Here is a 22,993-nt window from a genome sequence, read left to right on the forward strand (position 1 = left end):
CCACGAAGTTTGTGGTGAGTTGTTATACAGCAGTAGGAAACGAATATAGTCCAACCCCCTCTACCACCGTCACTCACAAGCACTCAGGCCCTATCCTCTCCATGTAACTATTCATAATCCTGATAAGGTTAATAGTCAATAGTTATAATATTACTTTGAATTCACAAATACTTACAGTTGAGTAATATTCTCAAATTAGACTATGATTAGTTTTCTTGCACACATTCATTTTTTCCTGGAGTTAAAAGTAGCTTGGATTTTTTTCTTTGCCTAAGTTTCTATTTATTTATCATACACTGTCCCCAAAACTCTCCTCCAAATGTCCAACTTTTAGTACGTTCAAACACATTAGCTTGTTGAAGATAACAAAAAAGGCACAAGCATAAAGAAGACTGATACATTCAATATTTTAATTTTAAAACCTTCCGCACTAGAAGACACAAAAATTGGTGTAGACAGTCTACACAGAAGTTATTCATGATATGAGAATGACAACAAAATGACAATGAGAAAACAATAAAAAAAAAGCCAGTAAGAAAATGTGCAAAATATCTGAATAGGAAAAAGTTAACAGACAGCAACTGCCTCAAGTTGAATGCTGCCTAAGTGCAGAGGAGAGAGGATGGCATTTTATCCCATACCCTTTTCTTTGAGTTTTGTACCATGTGTGTATTGCCTTTTCAGAAATACATATAAAAGTATTACTTAAAAGAAAGTAAGTTATGTTTTATATTTAGCCATGTGTAGAAAAGTATCCTATATTTTTCTATGAAAGATTAAGAATTTCCCAGGACACACAGAACCTATTTTTTCATTTCCTTCTTACCTATCCTAACACATAGGACAGGACATGGCTTCCAAACATATTTGTATGTTAAACAAAACCTACCAGTTCGTGGAGGCAATGACCTTGCCTCCTTCCACACATCTGTGCTAGGTGAGAGGTGGTGTTCAGTCAGTGCTTGATGACTTTAATTGAGGTGATATGTATTTTGTCCTTCTTTTCATGACACTCTGGTAAAGCTTTTATATTTTAAATACTCCTTTGCTTCTTATTCCTTGAATAATCTGTTTCCTAGGATAATCCATCCTTTTATATTGATTAGAGTTTATGAAGAGAAACAGAGAGCTGAATAATCATTTTAGTCAATCATTGCTGTGATGCATTTCAATGATTATAAAGTCACTCTAGTTCTTGATTCTTTTTAAAAATATAATTTCAAAATTCACCAAAAACTGGAAATCCATTGTTTCTTTCATATTCAATTTGCTTTGACAGAAATTCTTTACTTAGCTTGTCAATATGGTCTCGAGAGAAGAGATTGACTTCAGGAATGAAATAATGCTCAAGTTGTTCTGTCTTGAGGCACTGAAGAAAGTATGTCACACAGTTATCAAAGCAGAGCTCCAAATCCTTGGAGTGCCACTGACTGTCATCTGGGTCCTGGGTACAGACGTGAAAGAAGGCAGTTTTCACATGATAAGAACAGAACTTATCCAGTTCCTTTCGGTTTCCAAACTTTTTTTTCAGTTGTTCTAAAAGATATTTCATTAGTTTTAAACACTCTTTCCTGTTGAATAAAAAAGAAAACCATTTATTTTTACTTCTTTACAACCTGTTTCATTCCACAAAGAACTTTAGGTATCTTACAGGAAAAACATAAGAGATATAGCAAACAATACAGATATTATAATACATATAGATACAGAAAACAATAAAGATATTGGGTTGGCCAAAAAGTTCCTTTGGTTTTTAAGTAAAAGACACATTTTTCGTTTTCACCAAGAACTTTATTGAACAACGTATTCACTGTTTTGCTCCACTACCTTCTGCCATTTTTCAGGCAACTTCGTAATTCCATCTTCCCAAAACTTTTTATCTTTTTGAGCAGAGAACTGTTCCAGGTCCCAGAACTGTCACAGTCTTCCAGGGAATCGAAATTTTTTCCATTAAGAGAATTTTGTAAAGACCGAAATAAATGGAAATCCGCAGGTGCAATGTCTGCTGAATACGGCGGATGAATCAGAACTTCCCAGCCAAGCCGTAACAGTTTTCGCCTCAAAGAAATATGAGGTCTTGGGCTTCCCTGGTGGCGCAGTGGTTGAGAGTCCGCCTGCTGATGCAGGGGACACAGGTTCGTGCCCCGGTCCGGGAGGATCCCACGTGCCGCGGAGCAGCTGGGCCCGTGGGCCATGGCCGCTGAGCCTGTGCGTCTGGAGCCTGTGCTCTGCAGCGGGAGAGGCCACAACAGTGAGAGGCCCGCGTACCGCAAAAAAAAAAAAAAAAAGAAAAATGAGGTCTTGCATTATCCTGATGGAAGATTATGCATTTTCTGTTGACTAATTCTGGACGCTTTTCGTCAGTGCTACTTTCAGTTGGTGTAATTGGGAGCTGTACTGTTGGAATTGTTTGGTTTTCCAGAAGGAGCTCATAATAGGGGACTCTGTTCTAATCCCACCATATACACAACATCACCTTCTTTGGATGAAGACCAGCCTTTGGTGTGGTTGGTGGTGGTTCACTTTGCTTGCCCCACGATCTCCTCCATTCCACATTATTGTACAGTATCCACTTTTCATCACCCGTCACAAATTTGTTTTAAAAACGGAACGTTTTCGTTACATTTCAATAGAGAATCGCATGCGGAAATATGGTCAAGAAGGTTTTTTCACTTAACTTATGTGGAACCCATAAGTTAAACACCAAAGCAGTGAACATAACCAAGCTGGTGCAAATGATTTTCAATGTTTGATTTGGATATTTTGAGCATGTCGGCTATCTCCTGCGTGGTATAACGTTCATTGTTCTCAATTAATGTCTTGATTTGATCGCTATCAACTTCAACTAGTCTACCCAACTGTGGAGCATTGTCCAGCGAGAAATCTCCAGCATGAAACTTCGCAAACCACTACTGACATGTTCGATCAGTCACAGCACCTTCTCCACACACTGCACAAATCTTTTTTTGCGTTTCACGGTTGCGTTTTTACCTTTCTTGAAATAATAAAGGATGATATGCCAAAAATGTTGCTTTTTTCCTTCCATCTTCGATATTAAAATGGATACACAAAAATTCACCGACTTTGATAAGCTTTCTTTTAAATGCACATTGATATGACAGCTGTCAATACAATCTAACAAAATTGTTTCAAATGACGTTAAAGACAACTAAGTGCTACCAGAGCCATCTTACGGAAAAAACTGAACGAACCTTTTGGCCAACCCAGTATATATAAATAATATAATTACAGAGTCATTCTAAAACTTAATTATTTTTTCAAATACATGCTTTAAAGTTTCAAGAACCTATTTTTTCCTTTCCTCTTCCCCGTTCCTGGCTTAAATGTTTTATTCTATCAGGATTAATTCAACTGCATGAAACCGGCAGATATTTATATTACCCAGTTATTTAGTACCTAGAAAAATCTTGTTTTAATTTTTATAAAATGATTTTGTCTTATTTTGGTTTACATTAATCATCCAGTTGTTTAGCAGTTGACAAAATTTAACGTTTATAAAATTACTAAGCCTAATCAACAATATATTTTTCCTAATGCTTGCTTCAAAGCCTGCATATGAAGCCTTAAAGAACTTCCTGTGCCTGCACATTGGGCATTCTTGTTTTAACCTTTTAACTTTTGTGATCCTTATTCCAGACAACTTTAGGAACTCAAATGAATGATTCCTTTTCAAGCTCAGTTCTTTATGGTGTCTATGCTACCAAGAAAAATAATTACCCATCTCTCAGTGTTGTTTCAAATTTACCTGGTCAGTCCCTGGCCTTCAACACAGCCAAACCACCTCAAAGCAAGCACCAGCATCCAATAAGAGTGGTCCTTTGGTCTCCTCCCATTATGCAACATTAATATTCATTACCTTGAAGCAACCAGAACACTAAGACAAATCCAATTGTCACAGCTGGTCATGACTAGTGTTCACACCCTTCGCTCTGTCCTACTTTCATACATCTACATCCATATAATCCAGGCTCAGGACTATGCTCCCCAGCACTGCCTTCTTTTTTTATTTTAATTTTAATTATTTATTTGTTTGGCTGTGCTGGGTCTTAGTTGTGGCACGCACGCGGGATCTTCGTTGCCGCGTGCGGGATCCTTTAGTTGTGGCATGCAGGCTCTTAGTTGTGGCATGCGGGATCTAGTTCCCTGACCAGGGATCAAACCCGGGCCCCCTGTGTTGGGAGCTTAGCGTCTTAACCACTGGACCACCAGGGAAGTCCTACCATTGCCTTCTAACAACACTCTTCCTTAGTCCCTTGGACCTGGCTTCCTTGGTTTCATTCTTACACTCTAATACTCCAGGTCAATCCAGCCATGCACTGCCCTCAGGACTCAAGCCAGCAATGATCATCTTCAGGTTTAAACTATGGAGTCAACAAAGAACTAAGCATTCTATTGATAATCTGTCATTTCACAAAATAAGGAGGTTACCTGCAACATTTCACTCCATCAATTTCACAGCATGTTTTAGATTGTCCGTGATTTTTCAAAATTTCCTTTTCAATGTGAGAGAAGGACAGACGCCATGTTTCTTCTTAATTTCCAAAAGAAAAATAGAAAAGCACTTTACCAAAAACAAACAATATAAACAACACAATATTTAAACGATTTCCATCATTAAAATATCATCCTGAAAAATTTCTAGAGGGAGATAGACCAAAAGAAGTGAACAGATAAATAATGTGATTACATATTAAAACAAGTGATTTGAACAAGCAAACAATGTGCCAAGATAGAAAAAAAATTGGGGGGAGAACTCGGGGCTTAATACATTTAGCCATGGGGAGACGTATTACTTTTCATATATTGCTAAATACAGTCTGTTGACGTTTTGTTTCAATAATAATTTGAATTGATTGATTGAAGTTTTTTGTTTATCCTTTTATACCATCCTTGCAAGTTTGGGTATTCACGTAAAATGAACCAGGGAATATTTCCTTTTTTTCTATTTTTTGCGAGTTTATGTAAGAATAGAATGATCTCCCCCTTCTCCCCAAGTTTTAACCATGGATAGCTCTTTTAAGCTCTGACCATCCTATCACTATCTTGTTTTAATCAGAAATTGGTTTATAATTTTAAAAATCAATCAATATAATCTGTCACATTAACAGAACAGGGGAAAAACATAATGATCAACTCAACAGAAGCAGAAAGTACAGCTAATAAAATTTAACATTCATTCATCATTAAAAGAAAACACCTCTCAGTAAGTTAAATGTGGATGGAAACTTGATCTAATAACAGGTAGATTATTAAAAAAAACAGCAACATGATAATCTAATGTAAAATGTAGAAGTTTTTTCTTAGAAATCAGGAAGGCAGGCTGTGTGCTATCCCTATTTCTGTTCAACATGCATTGGCTAACCTAGCAAGCACAGTTAAGAGAAGGAAAAATAAAAGCTGTCATTACTGATAGATGATATAACTGTATATGTAGAAAATACAAAAGAAGCTGGGTGACAGGTATGCATGAGTTCAATATATTCTTCAGTCTACTTTTCTATTGGTTTAAAATTTTTCATAATAAAAAGTTACAATTGTCTATGAGTAAATCTAACAAAAGACATATAAACTTTCTGTGGAGAAAATTCAAAAACTTCACTGATGGGCTTCCCTGGTGGTGCAGTGGTTGAGAGTCCGCCTGCCGATGCAGGGGACACGAGTTCGTGCCCCGGTCCAGGAAGATCCCACATGCCGCGGAGCGGCTGGGCCCGTGAGCCATGGCCGCTGCGCCTGCGCGTCCGGAGTCTGTGCTCCGCAACGGGAGAGGGCACAACAGTGAGAGGCCCGCGTACCACAAAAAAAACCACCACAAAACCCACAAAAAACTTCACTGGAAGGTATTAGAGGAAATCTAAATAAATGGAGATGTGCACCTGCACATGAATTAGAAGACTCATTATTGTAAATATATCAAGTGTCCCCAAATTCATCTATAGAGTCAACGCACTCACAATCAAAACTCCAAAAACAATGTTTCTGTAGACCTTGACAAGATGATACCAGCATTTTTATGAAAATAAAAGGGTCAAGAATATCTAAATCACTCTTTAAGAAGGACAAAGTGGGAGAGCAGATATCAAGACTTATAAAGTCATATTATATATGACAATATGGTATAGCTCAAGGACAAAGATTTTGGGGGGACAGAATAAAGAGTATACTAAAGCCTACACAATATACAGACAATAAATATATGGGGAAGGTGGCACAGAGATAGGTGTGCTCATAGCTGCTGTATAAATCCATGTACAACATCCATTTATGCCATTCTGAAAAAGGCAAACTATAGAGATGGTAAACAGGTCAGCGGTTGCCAGAGGTTTGGGATGCAGAGGGTTGAATAACTGAAGCACAGGGACTTTTTAGGGAAGTGAAACTATTGGTATCATGTAACGGTAGATACACGATGCAATGCATTTGTCAAAACCAACAGAACTTCATGGCACAGAGAGTGAACCTTAACATACACAAACTGTTAAAAAGTCACTTAGAAGGTCAAGGGATCTCAAGAAGTAATGCAGACTGCGAAAAGGGACTCTAACTGTATTACGAATGTGTGACACAAACTCCCTGAACGGCACGGGGGCAAAAGGTGTTGACCTAAGTTACTTTGGAAATGGGGTCTGTAAGACTGAAGGCAAAAGGAACTGTACACATGCACTGTGCACACAGGGGAATGCATTTACAATTCCGAACCATCCATACATGTGGATTGGAACTGAACAAGGAACAATGGAGTAGGTGGGTGGCAGATGGTGGGAGCCAGGTTTCTCGCTGTTGGGATGAGAGGTTACAGAGAGCAAGGAGAGAAGGTAGAATGATCCACGTGATAACGGATTACAGTTCGAGACATCAGTGTGAATTCATGTACCACTTAAAACAGATACAGGTGGTGACACGTGGAAATACCTACAGAGCTGTGCATATGCTGCGGTTAGTAATCATACATGTAGTTCCTCTGCTACTCCAGCAGAGCACACATAGCACCCAGGTCATGGCTCTAGTACACTCTCCAATAAAAGGATACTGGGTTCCTTGGAGAAATGGCTGATTCTAGGACTGAAGCAAGAAATACACAAGATGAGCCTGGAGCATCTTGTAGTACCAGAAAGTGAGTTAGTGCTGAAAACGAAACAAAACCCACAATTATGGGACGTTTGTCAAAAGGACACAGGAGCCAAATGAAAGAGCTCCTCAAGGCCAAAGCTGGAACAATTTAAGCAACAAAATGAAAGCAGTATTGAATTATAGCCCGAAATACGAGACAAATATCCATGAGTCCATACTGATATGATTTTAGTAAATAAATAAATGGGAGAGAAGAGGGCTTCCCTGGTGGCGCAGTGGTTGAGAGTCCGCCTGCCGATGCAGGGGCATTGTGCCCCGGTCCGGGAGGATCCCACATGCCGCGGAGCGGCTGGGCCCGTGAGCCATGGCTGCTGAGCCTGCGCGTCTGGAGCCTGTGCTCCGCAACGGGAGAGGCCACAACAGTGAGAGGCCCGTGTACCAAAAAAAAATGGGAGAGAAGAGACATAAATCTCCAATGCAGAATATCAAATAATTTGTGTAAATACTCTGCTCTTGAAGAGGTGAGCTTAGGGACTTCCCTGGTGGTACAGTGGTTAAGACTCCACACTCCCAATGCAGGGGGCCTGGGTTTGATCCCTGTTCAGGGAACTAGATCCCACATGCATGCCGCAACTAAGAGTTCGCATGCCGCAACTAAGGAGCACGTGAGCCACAACTAAGACCCGGCACAAACGAATAAAAATAAATAATTTAAAAAAAAATAAAGAGGTGAGCTTAAGTGTGAGCTGTGCACAGTGACTTCCTTCCTAATAACACAGTATGAAAAGGGGGAAAGAGAGGATATTAACAGTCGAGAAACCTGGCAAACACTCCCTCAGCCAGGTGATCGAGGTCCACACCAGCAGTGCTAAGTCATACTCACGATGTACCCTTGATGTAATATGATGAGAATGGCATTTCAACTCTGTGGTCCTCCTCCACCAAACTCAGAACTCCAGTCTAACCCACAAGAAAAGCATGAGACACATGCCAAACGAGGGACGTTCCACAGAATATCTGACTGGTACTCCTCAAAACTATCAAGGTCATCAAATACAAGGCAAGACTGTGAAACTGTCACAGTCAAGAGGAGGCTGAGGAGACGTGACAACTAAATGCAATGTGGTATCCTAGATGGGATCTTGGAACAGAAAAAGGACATTAGGTAAAAATCAAGGAAATCTGAGTAAAGTATGGACTTTAATTAACAAGACTATACCAATATTGGTTCATTAATTATGACGAATGTGTCATATTAATGTAAGATGCTAATAATGGAAAATAGGTATGCGGTATACAGCAACTCTCTATATCATCTTTGTACCTTTTCTGCAAATCTTAAACTATTCTAAAATTAAAAGTTTATTTTAAACAACCATGTTGAAGTATCATTTCTCTCTTTTTGGATTATTGGCAAAAATTCCAAAGGGTTTAATGAGTTCTGTTGTTAAAGCTGAGGGTGAAATGGGTACTCTCATACACTTCTGTGGGAATGCAAATTGGTGAATTCTGTCTGGAGGTGATTTTGGCAATACCAGCAAAATTAGATATGGATTTACTATTCCTTGACCAGCTATAAAAACAGACTATAAAAAGGAATAGGTGCTCAAAAAAAACAAAAACACTAATTCGAAAAGATACATGCACCTCAATGTTCACAGCAGCATTATTCACAATTGCCAAGATACAGAAGCAACCTAAGTGTCCATCAACAGATGAACGGATAAAGAAGACGCGGTATATATATACAGTGCAATACTACTCAGCCATAAAAAAAGAACGAAAGTTTGCCATTTGCAGCAACATGGATGGACGTGGAGGGCATTATGCTAAGTGAAATAAGTCAGACAGAGAAAGACTAATACTGTATGACGTAATTTACATGTAGAATCTAAAAAATAAAACAAACTAGTGAAGATGACAAAAAAGAAGACGACTCACAGATAGAGAACAAATGAGTGGTAATCAGTGGTGGGGGAGGGGCAGATACAAACTACTGGATATAAGATAGGCTACAAGGGTGTAGTGTACAACACGGGAAGTACAGCTAGTATTTTGTAGTAACTGTAAATGGAAAGTAACCTTTAAAAACAGTATAGAATTTTTTTTAAAAAAGGAACGAGTGCTATCTCTACACAGAGCTATGGAGTGATAACCTAGATATCTTATTAAGTGAAAATAGAAAAGTACTTTTTAAAGAGGGGGTGTTGCATATGAATATATATATATATATATGTATTTACTTATACTTTTTAAAAATGAAAGGTGAACTGAAAACAATTATAGGGCTTCCAATCAGAGAAGGAGAGAAGAGTGTAGAGGAAACATAAAGGGAAGCTATGTTTCCCTAAGAATACTTTTTTCTGTAGCTTTGACTTTGGAACCATGTGAATGCTTTATAAATTTATGAAACAAAGCTAAATTAAAATTTAATTCCAATACCTAAAATTAGAAACAATAATGAAAACAATGAATTTAAGCATACTGAGTTGGGTAGCTTAACCACCTGGAGGAATTTCTTCAAGTGGGTTTAAACTTAGTATTTTGAAATCCTTCAAAAATATACAGAAAAAGTTGAAAGAATTTTATAGTAAACATTCACATGCCTACCACCTACATTCTACAATTAATGTTTTGCTATACTTGCTTTATCACATATTTATCTATCCATCCATAAATTCTTTTTTTTTAAGAAAACTGTTATTTTGAAACAAGTTGTGGATGGGGACTTCCCTGGTGGTCCAGTGGTTAAGAATCCACCGTCCAATGCAGCGGATGCGGGTTCGATCCCTGGTCGGGGAGTTAAGATCCCACATGCCGCCAGGCAACTAAGCCCACACACCACAACTACTGAGCCCGTGTGCTCTGGAGCCTGCGCACCACAGCCAAAGATCCTGCATGCCACAACAAAGATTCTGTGAAGACCTGACGCAGCCAAATAAATAAATATTTGTTTAAAAAATTTAAAAAATAAAACAAGTTGTGGAACTAAGTAGAATACTTTACCCATAAACACTTCAGCATGAATATTATGAACTGGAGTTCAATATTTATTTGCGTGTGTGATTTTTTAGGTAAGATTTGCAAACAGTGAAATGCACACACCTTAAATGTAGCATTTGATGAGTTTTGACAAATGACTACACCTGTGTCATTTGTTTTTTGTTTTCTTTCATTTATTTATTTGGTTGTGTTGGGTCTTAGCTGTGGCACGTGGGTTCTTTGCTGCCACACATGTGTTCTTTGTTGCCGTGTGCGGGATCTTCCTTGAGGCAAGCAGGATTTTTAGTTGCAGCATGTGGGATCTTTTTAAACCCCCATCAAAAAGTTATCATCACCCCAGAAAGTTCTCTCCTGTCCCTTCCTAATCAACCCCCAGCACCTCAGGCAACCTCTGCTCTAATTTTTTAAAAACCATAGATAAATTCTGCTTGTTCTAGAACTTACTATAATTGAGATCATACAGTATGGACCCTTTGTTTCTGTTTTCTTTCACCTGTCTTAATGTTTTTAGTATTCATCCATCCTCTTATCAGTGGTTCATTGTTCTTTGTTGTTGAGTAGTATTCCATTTTACGAATATACTACAGTTTGTTTATCCATTATCTTTTGATGGACTTCTGGGCTATTTCCAGATTTGGGCTAGTACATATATTCTTATATAAATGTGTTATGGACTTAATGCTGGATTAGGGAAGATATATGTTTAACCTTTTAAGAAACTGCCAGACCTTTTCTCAAAGGGATTGTACCGTATTACACTTCCATCAACAGTGTATGAATTATTTTTTTTTAAATAAAGCTTTGCATGTTCATTGATTGGAATGTCAAAATTGAAATTGATGAATAACTTTTTAAAATATTTAAATAAATTTAAAATGCTGGGTAGATAGTTTAGATATCTGGGAATATTGTAGTTTTATTGATTTTTTTTCTATTTTAGCACTTACTGCATCTATGCTTTGACATGAGGTATTGAGAAATATGATGAAATGTGTATACAGTCCCTGCCATGCTCATAAAGTATCATTCTGAAAATGAACTTCAATGCAAAGACATACCTTCTAGGTTTATTTTGTGTGTAACGATACTTGTACTTAGTTGACATTCAATCTCCTATGTTAGATAAAGTAAACTATGGATGATTACAAGTTTGAAGGAATCTGTATATTTTTTAGTGTAATAAAAACATATACAGATGAGCAAACAGGTTTAGCAGGGCTCGATAACTAGCCCCAGATCACACAGCTAGTAAGGGAAGAAGCCTCAGGATTCAGATCCAGGGCAGTCTGACTCCAAGGCCAGTACTTGCTTTTCTTTATTAAAAACAAACAAACAAAAACAACAGTCAAACATGGGCTAGTAGACATTTTAAAACTGAGTACTTGATATTACTATTACAATTATGCCCTTTTCAATTCCATCTATCACCAAACTCCCATCCTGTAGCCTGTTTAGCCTAATGGCTCTTGAAATGCCAATAGCACGAGTTGATCTTTCACTGCCCTAGTATGTAACATTAACGACTCTTTTATATGGACGTCTTTTAAGTTAACCTTCATGGTCAAGATACCTTGAAAACCACTTCCTTCCTTTGCATGCTTGGGTACCAGGTAAAATGGCTGTCGTCTTAAACTGTTCCTGACTTTTGCTCCAAGCCAGTTACTGATGGGCAGGCCTTCCATGGTGCTAGCAGGCCAGCTGCTTTTGGATTCCAAAGCCAGGATTATATCGACAGATATTTCTTTAGGTTTTCTAACCAGAAGTGTTACTGCAGGGCTCCCTCTTCTCTTCCTCTCCACCATGACATCTGTATCTGTTTAAACATATTAATAAAGAAGAAAGGGCTTATCATTCCACTTTTCTCTAAAAACACAGGGAAAATAACATAGCTATAACTGGAGATCCATAAGTACTAAGTGTAAGATGAAAATTAGTTCTAAAGAAGAAAATGACCCCACAGGTAGTGTTCTACTCATTGAGCCAGTATTTATTGATGATACCCATTATGGGGTATATTATCAAGATTCTGTCTGGTATATAAAACGAGTAGCCCCCAAAGACTTTGGGGTTTGGGAGTGCTGTGATTAAATTTTCATTTAAATTTGTGTACAGGGGTTTGGAGGGAAGCCTACATAAGAGGCCAGATGAGCAGCAGGGAGGAGAGGGGTGATTCAGAAGACCTCAGCGGGAATTCCCTGGCGGTCCAGTGGTTAGGACTCCACGCTTTTGCTGCCGAGGGCACAGGTTCAAGCCCTCGTCGGGGAACTAAGATCCTGCAAGCTGTGTGGCACGGCCAAACTGAAAAAAACAAAACAGCAACAGCCCAGCCCGGAGGGTGGAGGCGTGTCATACAGAGAGGCAGTGAGCACCAGGACCCAGGGAGCAAGCACTGTTCACTGCAGCATTATTCACAACAGCCAAGATGCTTGAGACAACCTAGGTGTCCTCTGATGAACGAATCGTTAAAGAGGTTGTGGCATATATAGACAATGGAATATTATTCAGCCTTAACAAGGAAGGAAATCCTGCCATTTGTGACAATATGGATGAACCTGGAGGTCGTTGTGCTAAGCAAAGTGCATGACCTCATTTATATGGAGAAGCTAAGAAAGTCAAACACAGAGAAGCAGACTGTAGAATGGAGGTTACCAGGGGTGGGGAGGTGGGAGAAGTGGGAAGATGTTCATCAAAGAGTACAGAGTTAGGGCTTCCCTGGTGGCGCAGTGGTTGAGAGTCCGCCTGCCAATGCGGGGGACACGGGTTCGTGTCCCCAACTGCTACCACTTCTCCCAGTTCACTCCCTTCAAAGCATGCATTGCAAAAAAAAAAAAAAAAAAAAACCAAAAAAACAAACAAAATAGAGTCAATCAACATTTAGGAAGAATACCAAGAAAATATAGTAGACTAAAATTAAGAGCAAAGAGTTGTTTCTAGGAGGTAGTAGTCAACAGTCTGCTGCAGGGAGATCAAGAAAGATCAGGAGAGGCAATTAGTAGATATGATTAGATCTTTAAGAATCAAAAGTCAAAGATCTTACCTTCAATATTTTTAATTTCTTCCTTAATGATTTTCCTAAACTTGGACAGCATCTTAGAAGCTGATAATATTTCCCCTTCTAAAAACTGACCCAGAGGATTTCCTTTGGGATTTCTTTTGAACTTCACAAAGTAATGAGCACCACTGTTGTAATATTCTTCTAGCTGAATTCGGGGGACCTCCAGTTTGAACATAACGTCAAATTCATTAGGAGCAGAAATCTAAGAAACAGTAAAAATAGCACCAATGTGTATGCTTGTGAATATTTTCCAACCAACTACCATTTTTTTCCTTAAAATTTCCACTTAAAATCCTACCATGAAAAGCAAGATTTCTAATATTTATACCCTCTGGGAGTGAGACTAGGGGAGCTAGGTGAAGAGTATTGGCTTCAGTTTGTAGGTTCTATATGCATTTTCTTAAAAACAATTAAAAATAATATGCAAGCTTTAAAAATCTGTACCAGTTTTTTCCTGAGATTAAAGCTTGATAAAATTAAAGAAATTTAAGGTGCTACCTTTTAAGTTACAAGCTACACACTGAGCCAGCCCCCTGTCACTGGTCTCAAAAATATGTGTAGTTACCTCCTGGCTAGTTGAGCAAGGGCCCTCTCCTTACAGCTAACAGTCAGCCAAATGAGTATGAGCTCCAAGTCATACACTAACTACATTAATGTCTTTGAACCACAGCATTTTAAGAGCTTCAGGGAATTCCCTGGCGGTCCAGTGGTTAGGACTCCATGCTTTCACTGCCAAGGGCATGGGTTCCATCCCTGGTCAGGGAGCTAAGATCCCACGAGCCGTGCAGCGTGGCCAAAAATAAATAAATAAATAAGAACTTCAAAGAATCTTCTTCATCACCACAATAATAATTACAGCAATTATAATAAATGATTATTTTCCTATATTAAAAATGCACAAGTGTTTTACTCATTAGGAGTATGCTTCAAGTACAGCTATTGGACTGTACTATTCAACACAGTATCTGGTAGCCCTATGTCTTTTTTTTAAAAAATTATTTATTTATTTATTTTTGGCTGCGTTGGGTCTTTGTTGCTGCACGCAGGCTTTCTCTAGTTGCAGCGAGCGGCAGCTACTCTTCGTTGTGGTACGCGGGTTTCTCATTGTGGTGGCTTCTCTTGTTGTGGAGCACGGGCTCTAGGCCCGCAGGCTTCAGTAGTTGTGGCTCTCGGGCTCTAGAGCGCAGACTCAGTAGTTGTGGCGCGCGGGTTTAGTTGCTCCGTGGCATGTGGGATCTTCCCAGACCAGGGCTTGAACCCGTGTCCCCTGCATTGGCAGGCGGATTCTTAACCACTGCGCCACCGGGGAAGCCCTGCCCTATGTCTTTTGACCATGTGAACGTGGCTAGTCCAAACTGAGATGTACCGTGCTGTGCAGTGAACCGTGTCCTCTCAAAATTCATATATTGAAGCCCTAACCCCCAACGTAACTGTACCTGGAGACAGGGCTTTTAGGAAATAATGAAGGTTAAATGAGATCATGAGGGTAGGGTCCTAGTTGATAGGACTGGTGGACTTAGATGAAGTGAGATTGGTTGCTATGTCTCTGCACACGTGCTCTGAGAAACACAGCGAGGACCCAGGGAGAAGGCGGCTATCTGCAAACCAGGACGACAGCCCTCACCAGAACCTAACCGTTCTGGCACCCTGATCATGGACTTCCAGCCTCCAGAACCATGAGAAAATAAATGTCTGTTGTTTAAGCCACTCAGTCGATGATATTTTACTATGGCAGCCCAAGCTGACTAGGACATACTATGGGGGTGAAACAAACACGTGAAGTGCCATCAGTGGGATGAAGTAAAAGCCTCTGAAAATCCACTTTTCCATAAAAGTAACAAGAACGTGGGCAGAAAAGGTCAAATTCAACTTTTTCAGGTCTTTGTAAATTAACCAAAGGCATGCAACAATCCAAGGAGGATTTATTCAAGAAAAATGGTCGAGGGCTTCCCTGGTGGCGCAGTGGTTGAGAGTCCGCCTGCCGATGCAGGGGACGCGGGTTCGTGCCCCGGTCGGGGAAGATCCCACATGCCGCGGAGCGGCTGGGACCGTGAGCCATGGCCGCTGAGCCTGCGCGTCCAGAGCCTGTGCTCCGCAACGGGAGGGGCCACAGCAGTGAGAGGCCCGCGTACTGCAAAAAAAAAGAAAAATGGCTGAATCCCAGTAAGGACAGTGAGCCTTGAGGGCACCCTGAATTGCCCTTTTCCCATCCCCAGCAGCATTCCCACTCCTGCCCAGAAACCCTCCACCAAGAGCAGCCAGAACTCCAACTTCTAATACCATAGGTTAGGTTTGCCTGTTTGGGAACAGGAACTGAATCATATAGTAGGTACCCTTTATACCTGACTTCTTTCATTTAACACTGTGAGATTCATCTATATCGTTCTGTCTATAGTGGTCGTTTGTTCTTTTTCATTCTGTGTAGTATTCCACTGAATTAATGGAATATACCAAAATAGATTTACTTATTCTGTTGTTGAGTATTTGGGTTGTTTCCAGTTTTTAACTACTACAGATAGTTCTGAGTTTAACTGTTACAAAGTTGTTCTGAGCATTCTTACATATGCCTTTGGGCGGCCATGAGCACCCGTTGCTATTGTATATGTGCCCAGGAGTGGGGCTGTTGGACCACAGGACAGGCAAATCTTGAACTTTAGAAAAAAATGTCAGTTTTCAAGAGGTAGTAACAATTTATCCTCCCAGCATTAATGCAAGGGAGTTTCAGTTGCTCCACATCTCCTCCAAACTTGGAATTGTCAAGTCTTTTAAATTTTAGCTCAAGGAACAAAAATCAGTCCATGTGGACAAGGGGAAGAGTGACATGAAATGAAGTTGAAGCGGAGGCCGGGGCTCAGATTCTGCGAGGACCTGTAGATCCTGGAAAGGAGTTCAGATTTTATTCCATCATGTTCATTGAGAAGCCAGGTTTTAGCTTTGTATTTTTAAAAATTTACTCTGGCCTCTGTGGAGATATTATAAGAAGGCAAATAAGGAGATTGGAAAGGCAAAATTCGGGTGAAAGATGATGGTGGCTTAGAGGGAGGCAGGGGTGAGCTGCTGGGGATGGACAAAAAGAACATTATAAACTGGAAATCCCACGGGGAATTTCTACAAGAAAACTTCCAGATTTTCACCTAGAATTTGATAATATTACAATAAAATACATGAATGGAAATGTGTCAATATGAATCCAAGTAAAAGAGTTAATGAGAAGTGTCTTTTGTCGATCCCTTTACCAATTATAAAGTTTGGAATCCAACTTTGAAATTTAAGTGTATGCATAACAGAAGAAAATACACCAAAATAACGGTGAATAAAACAAACAGGAATAATACTGTTCTTCTATATGCTTTTCTGAAATTTCCAGGGACATCAACACGGAACAGGGGCAAATACGGGAGAGGCTGAGGAAAGAGGTATGGAGCAGGGGTACTGTTGTGCTGTGGGAACCTACTGAGAGCAGGCAGTGGGTCAACTCTACAATGAACACGTATATACCTTTTATAACCAGTTTTTTAAAAGCAATACATGTTTTAGATAAAACAAATTTCACTGAATTTCCTTCCATCAGCTTGATTTTCAAAAGGAGAGGGGTACTGCTATATTTAAAGTGGATAACCAACAAGGACCTACTGTATAGCACAGGGAACTCTGCTCAATATAAAGTAACAACCTAAACAGGAAAAGAATTTGAAAAAGAATAGATACATGTATATGTATAACTGAATCACTTTTCTGTACTCCCGAAACTAACACAACATTGTTAATCAACTATACTCCAAAACGAAATAAAAAGTTTTAAAAAATAAATAAATAAAAAGGAGAGTGGTTCTGATGGGAGACCGTTCTCTGTCTTTTCGTTCTCTAGTTCTAACTAATAACTTTCTCTTCCCTTTGGACCCTCCACATAATAGAACTGATCGACATTTATGTAGTAAGAATCATGCTCCAGGCAGATTAGTCTGATGCAAGTTTTGCTCACTTGGCTTTCAAGAAGCTTTAGATGGAATTATATGAGTGGTCTTCAGTGCTAAAAGAGTTTTAAGATCCAAAGACCGATACATACACCATCTTTCTGCGCTAAACAAGTATCACTGAGTCCATAGCAATAAAATGAGCAGCCGTATAAGGGTTCAAAGTTGTGCAAAACGTTCTGTGACAATGGAGCTTGCAATCTATATGGGAAGCCGAAACAAAACAGCTATGTCACAGACCACAAAAGAACACGAGTCTGAGTTACTTCCGAAGGGAAGTGAGGGGCGCGTAGGAGGTGGATATGAGCCGCGGGAACTGCAGCGGAGGCGCGGCGCAGCTCACCTTCACGCGCTCGTAGTAGCTCCCGGTGTGCAGCAGCGCGACGCCTTTGAACTCGGACTCACAGCTCTGCAGTCTCCGCAGCAGGTGGTCCGTGAGCCTGTTCACTACTTCCGCCGCCTCAGAGATTTCCTGGCGGCTCAGCCTCAACTTGTCCAATACCGCCCGGGGCTTCCAGGCGCCGGGCGCCTCCTTCCCGCGCCCGAGACTGGAGACTGGGACCAGCGGGCCGGGGACCTTCGTGGGCCCGGGCTGAGGTCTCCGCTCCCGAGCGGAGTGCGCGGTGCCCTCGCGGCGAGATGCACGCCTGGGAAGGGGCGGCCCCGGGGCCGCGGGAGGCATCACCCCTTCGGTCCGAGCAGGCGGACCTTCCACCCGGTCCTCGGCGCGGGCGGCCCGCGCGCGTACCTGCCGCTTCTCCTGGGGTTCCGGGCCGCTCTTCTCCCTCCGGGATCCCGACGGCCTGGCGGGGCCGCACCTCCGCGCGCTGGGCCGGGCGGCCTCAGGGACGGCCGGGGACTCTCTAGGCTCGGTCGGGGCGCCCTTCACACGCGGCGCCGAGACCCTGGGGGCGGCGGCTTCCGCCTCCGAAGCTGCTCCCGTCGCCTTTCTGCGCCGCGGGGCCATTGCTGGCGCTCTCGTCTCCCCAGAGGGAGAAGACTCGGCTTCGGAAAAAGGCCTTGGGAGGAGGAGCCAGCAGTGGCGATTGGAAGTGAAACTTCAACATCTGGCGGGAACTCACCAAACGCTTCGCGGAAGAAGAGCCCAGAGCCAGGTGGCCACGGGGAGCCACGCCCCCGCCGCGGAGGGGCGGGCCCACGGCGCTCCCGCAGTCGCCCACTTTCTCGCCTTCGCGTGGAGCGGTACCGGCGGCTTGGGAACCGCAAAAACCCAACCCAGGGCAGCGCACAACACCTTCGCGAGCTTTGAAAGCCAGACGCATTTGCCGGCGTAGCGCCTACAAAATTTGGGGGAAACTATAACACCTTCTCGCACATTGAAGTTGACAGAGAAACTTTTTCAGTGTAAGTTTAAATAAAGCATTTTTTTTATTAAAGGGAAATAGAAAATAAAATTTTTACTAGATGGAATGAGATGTGGATTGACTATAATTGGAATAAATATTTCATATTATTTGATTTTGTAAAAGCACGCACAATCTTAAACTGTGAAGTTCCTATTGGTGAGTTTTAGCCACTGGTTCTCAAAAGCCCATCAAAAAATGGCACGTGCATTTTAAATAATCCATACTGCTTTGGCGTTGTGATTCAAGAGTATCTTAATACAGGCTTTCAAGTATCGCTGTCTAAAGCCAAATCGTTTACAGAAATACGTATTTGACAGGAAGCCCCTAGGTTTAACGTGCCTGGTAGTTTTCTTTTTAACCATCCTAACCATTTTTAAGTGTACAGTTCTGTGTGAAACCATCTCCACTATCCATCTCAGAACTCTTCATCTTGAAAAACAGAAACTCTACCCACTAAGCCATAACACCCCATTCCCCCTGCTCTCTCCGGCTTCTGGTAAGAGCCCTTCTATTTTCTGTCTCTGAATTTGACACTCTGGGTACCTCATGTAAGTGGAGTCATACAGTATTTGTCCTTTTGTGATGGGCTTATTCACTTAATATAAAGTCCTCAAGGTTTATCTATGTTGGAGCAGGTGTCAGCCTTCCTTTTTAAGGCTGAATAATTTCATTGTACGTATGTACCACATTTTGTTTTCCATTCATCTGTCAATGGACAAAAATGCCTTGATTACCTTTTCAAAAGTTTTCTTTGAAACCAGTATTTTCCTATGTCCTTCTCTTTGAACTGTGATGTAAGAGATGTTTTTCTTTTGTAAAATGGAAGGAGGACTATTGTGTAATCAGACTTGTTGTCAAGCAGACCAATTTCAGGGAAATGTAAGTTGAAATGTGGAAAGCCGTTTCCTTAAAACTGCACGTGTACTTGGGCTGTCTTCCAGGATGTGCAGGAGTATGCCTGCTCCAGACTGAAGACCTCTGCTCTACGGGTCTATTTTTGCTCTCCAAGGGCTCCGTGCTTGTCATGGAATCCTGTAAATGCCTCTATAGCTGGCTTAATGCTGTCTTCCAGCTGTTTCCAAAGTCTTCTAAAGTGCACTGGTGTTAGCTTAACCGAAAACGTGCAGGCAGCAACCAACCAGACCAGAATCAAATACCTCTTCTGCTGACCCGTCAAAGTAGGAAAACTTGTTTCTTGCTCAATCTTGCAGCAGCAATCAGTGTCCAAATTATAGAAGGAATGACTTTTTAGTTGAATCTTGATAACGAGTTTGGATTTTATCTAGTAGGGAAAAACAAGAGATGTGGGTATATATTTTAACTAGATGATTTTATATCTTCCCCTTTATATCTCATGTTTGTCTCAGTAATTCACTTAGTCACTCAACAAATATTTGGCACAAATACTATGTGCCAAGCCCAGTTCTAGGCTCTTGGGAGATATTGATAAACAAAGATCCTTGTCTTCCTGGAGCTTGCATTCTGTCAGGGAGAAACAGACAATAAACATAATACATATGTAAATTATCCCATATAGTAAAAAAGGATGAGCTATATTGAAAAAGGAAAAAATAGTGCAGGAATAATCAGGAGTGAGGAATGGTACAATACTAAAATAGTGAGTGAGTGACATTTGAGCAAAGATTTAAAGGAGGGGATACCCAGGGGAAGAGTGTTCCAGAAGAAGGAAAAGTTAATGCAAAGGACGTAAAGTGGGACTATGCCTAGTTGTTCAAACAACAACCAGTGTGGCTGGAGCTTATGAACTTTGAGGTGATGTGTGGGTTATCAACTTACTGCCTCTCAGCTCCAAACAAACCCTTCAATAAATGCTTTCTGATAAACAACAGAATTCCTTTAAGCATTTCTCTTTTAAAGTGCCCACTATGTTAACTTTTCTCAGTAGAAGTTGCTGGAGGAACATTGCAGGAGAAAGAGGTTTCCTGCAATCTCCAACATAACAGAGGGAGTGGAAGGGGATTGACAGGGTGAAGGTCAGACTTGTGGGTGTGAGAACATCTGGTAAAGCCTGCAAAATGATCCCTCTGGGACCTTGCAGCCTTGGCCTGGCCATAACCTATCTAAAGCATACTAGGCAGGGAAACCAAGATTCCTGCCTGACCTACATACAGCTGCCTGTTATCCACAGGGTCCCATACCAGGCATTTGATCCTTCTGCAAGACCCCTATGTTATGTAGCCCATGCTCTCTAAAGGCCTCCTGCCCTTGAGATCTGAATCCCTTCTTTTTTTTTTTTTGCGGTACTGGGGCCTCTCACTGCTGTGGCCTCTCCTGTTGCGGAGCACAGGCTCTGGAAGCGTAGGCTCAGCGGCCATGACTCACGGTCCCAGCAGCTCCGCGGCATGTGGGATCTTCCCGGACCGGGGCATGAACCCGTGTCCCCTGCATCGGCAGGCGGACTCTCAACCACTGCGCCACCAGGGATGCCCTGAATCCCTTCTTAGTTTATTCTTCCTTGGGTACTCTCCCTCAGCCCTAGGGTACCATATATAGTTTCCTTATATATATAGTTATTCTTTTATTATAGTTAATTATTATTATATTAAACATCTCCTGTTTAATCTACTGAGTGATTTCTATCTCCTGATAGGACCCAGACTGCTACAGAATTGGAACTGGGAGTGGTCCCAGGAGATAAAACCCTAAAGATGGGATTTGGGGATTGGTTTGGTTGTGCCCTTGGGCTAGAGTGCAGTGCTCAAGGAGGAAGAACCAGCAAAATGAGAAGGAGAGACCAGAAAAATAGGAGGAAAACCAGAAAATATTGATGTCTTAGAAGATAAGAAAGTGAATCAAGAAATGGCTGTGAACAAGACATGGAAGCAACCGAGATGTCCATCAACAGATGAATGGATAAAGAACATGTGGTATATATATACACAATGGAATATCGCTCAGCCATAAAAAAAAGAATGAGGGCTTCCCTGGTGGCGCAGTGGTTGAGAGTCCGCCTGCCGATGCAGGGGACACGGGTTCGTGCCCCGGTCCGGGAAGATCCCACGTGCCGCGGAGCGGCTGGGCCCATGAGCCATGGTCGCTGAGCCTGCGTGTCCAGAGCCTGTGCTCCACAACGGGAGAGGCCACAGAAGTGAGAGGCCCGCGTACCGAGAAAAAAAAAAAAAGACATAAACCTGTATTTGTTAGCATAGAAAAATGTCCATGATAATCTATTATGTAAAAAGCAGATCACAATACAATGTATATAGGTCATAGATAGTATGATCACATTTTCATTAAAAAATAATGAAAATATATTTAAAATTAAAACTTAAAATCCAGTGCTGGCTACAGTGTGATGAAATAATCTTACACAGTTCGTACAACCTGATACAAAGTTTTTAGAAAGTTAATTTAGCAGTTATCAAAAATTTAAACACTGAAGAGTCGGTACTTCCCTGGTGGCACAGTGGTTAAGAATCCGCCTGGCAATGCAGGGGACACGGGTTCGAGCCCTGGTCTGGGAAGATCCCACATGCAGCGGAGCAACTAAGCCCGTGAGCCACAACTACCGAGCCTGCGCTCTAGAGCCCACGAGCCACAACTACTGAAGCCCGTGCGCCTAGAGACCGTGCCCTGCAGTAAGAGAAACCACCGCAATGAGAAGCCCGCACACCGCAACGAAGAGTAGCCCCCGCTCGCCACAACTAGGGAAAGCCCGCACACAGCAACGAAGACCCGACGCAGCCAAAAATAAAAATAAATAAAGAGTTCCATAATTTTAAAAAGATATATGTACAAGGATGATCATAATATCAAAAAATTAGAAACGTGAACTAAGAATGCTGCCTGCCATGTTGGTAAACAAAGGGTGTTGCAGCCCACAAGCCCAGACAGTGAGCCCTGAGGGAACTCAGGATGGAAACCAGGAATGCCCATAACCTAGCAATCAACTGCTGCAGCCACCCACCCCCCAACGGTGCACCCTGAGGAGACTCAGGATGAGAGAACACAGGATACTGGCCCCAGATAGCTGAGGTGAATATCTAAGGAATGATTTCAGTGATCCAAGACTTTGCATCTTCCCATACATAGAAAAGTGCTAATTTTAGTAACCTGAGATGTCTGGCTTTCTTTAATTAACAATAATCTTTTGATGTTCCAACTTGTACCTGCCCTTGGTTGCAAAAACTCCTATATATCCTGGCTTCCCCCACGCCCACCTCTATGGAACAGTCTCTCAGAGTTATCTGAGATGCTGTCTCCCAGGCTTGAAGTCCTCAGAATGTCTGCTAAATAAAACATAACTCTCAACTTTTGGATTGTGCATTTTTTTTCAGTCAACAGAAACAATCCAAATGCTCAGTAATTGGAGTTGATTAAATAAACTATGGTTCACATAAACAACTGACTATAATACTAAAAAGTGAGATAGATTCATATATACTGGCATAGAGATAGTAAAAAAATACATCGTTTAAAAAAGAAGCAAACTGAAAAGCAATATAATCAGTATTATACATGCAAAATAATAGTAGCATTAGTAT

At 41.4% G+C, this 22,993-nt stretch overlaps 1 protein-coding gene across 1 annotated transcript; it reads right to left on the reverse strand.

Moving 5' to 3' along the window:
- Positions 1-435: 435 nt before the first annotated feature.
- On the reverse strand, positions 436-19,405 carry CGAS (cyclic GMP-AMP synthase). Its single transcript, XM_079939754.1, has 5 exons — positions 17,465-19,405; positions 13,130-13,349; positions 11,663-11,905; positions 4,450-4,552; positions 436-1,571 (listed from the first exon to the last, which is right to left on the reverse strand). Exons 1-5 carry the CDS (start codon positions 18,086-18,088, stop codon positions 1,220-1,222), a joined length of 1,542 nt encoding a protein of 513 aa, XP_079795880.1. The 5' UTR covers positions 18,089-19,405; the 3' UTR covers positions 436-1,219.
- Between the last annotated feature and the right edge of the window lie 3,588 nt (positions 19,406-22,993).

Source organism: Stenella coeruleoalba (genome assembly GCF_951394435.1).
Source record: "Stenella coeruleoalba genome assembly, chromosome: 12".
In the NCBI taxonomy this organism is placed as follows: domain Eukaryota; kingdom Metazoa; phylum Chordata; class Mammalia; order Artiodactyla; family Delphinidae; genus Stenella; species Stenella coeruleoalba.

What these genes read in the sequence shown, in the direction of transcription:
- CGAS (XM_079939754.1), bottom strand. Translation starts at nt 18,088, where the DNA reads ATGGCCCCGCGGCGCAGAAAGGCGACGGGAGCAGCTTCGGAGGCGGAA. An exon ending in GCTACTACGAGCGCGTGAAG is followed by an intron (nt 13,350 to 17,464) that starts GTGAGCTGCGCC and finishes ACTGTTTCTTAG; the next exon opens with ATTTCTGCTCCTAATGAATT. An exon ending in AGAAATTAAAAATATTGAAG is followed by an intron (nt 11,906 to 13,129) that starts GTAAGATCTTTG and finishes ATGTTTAAACAG; the next exon opens with ATACAGATGTCATGGTGGAG.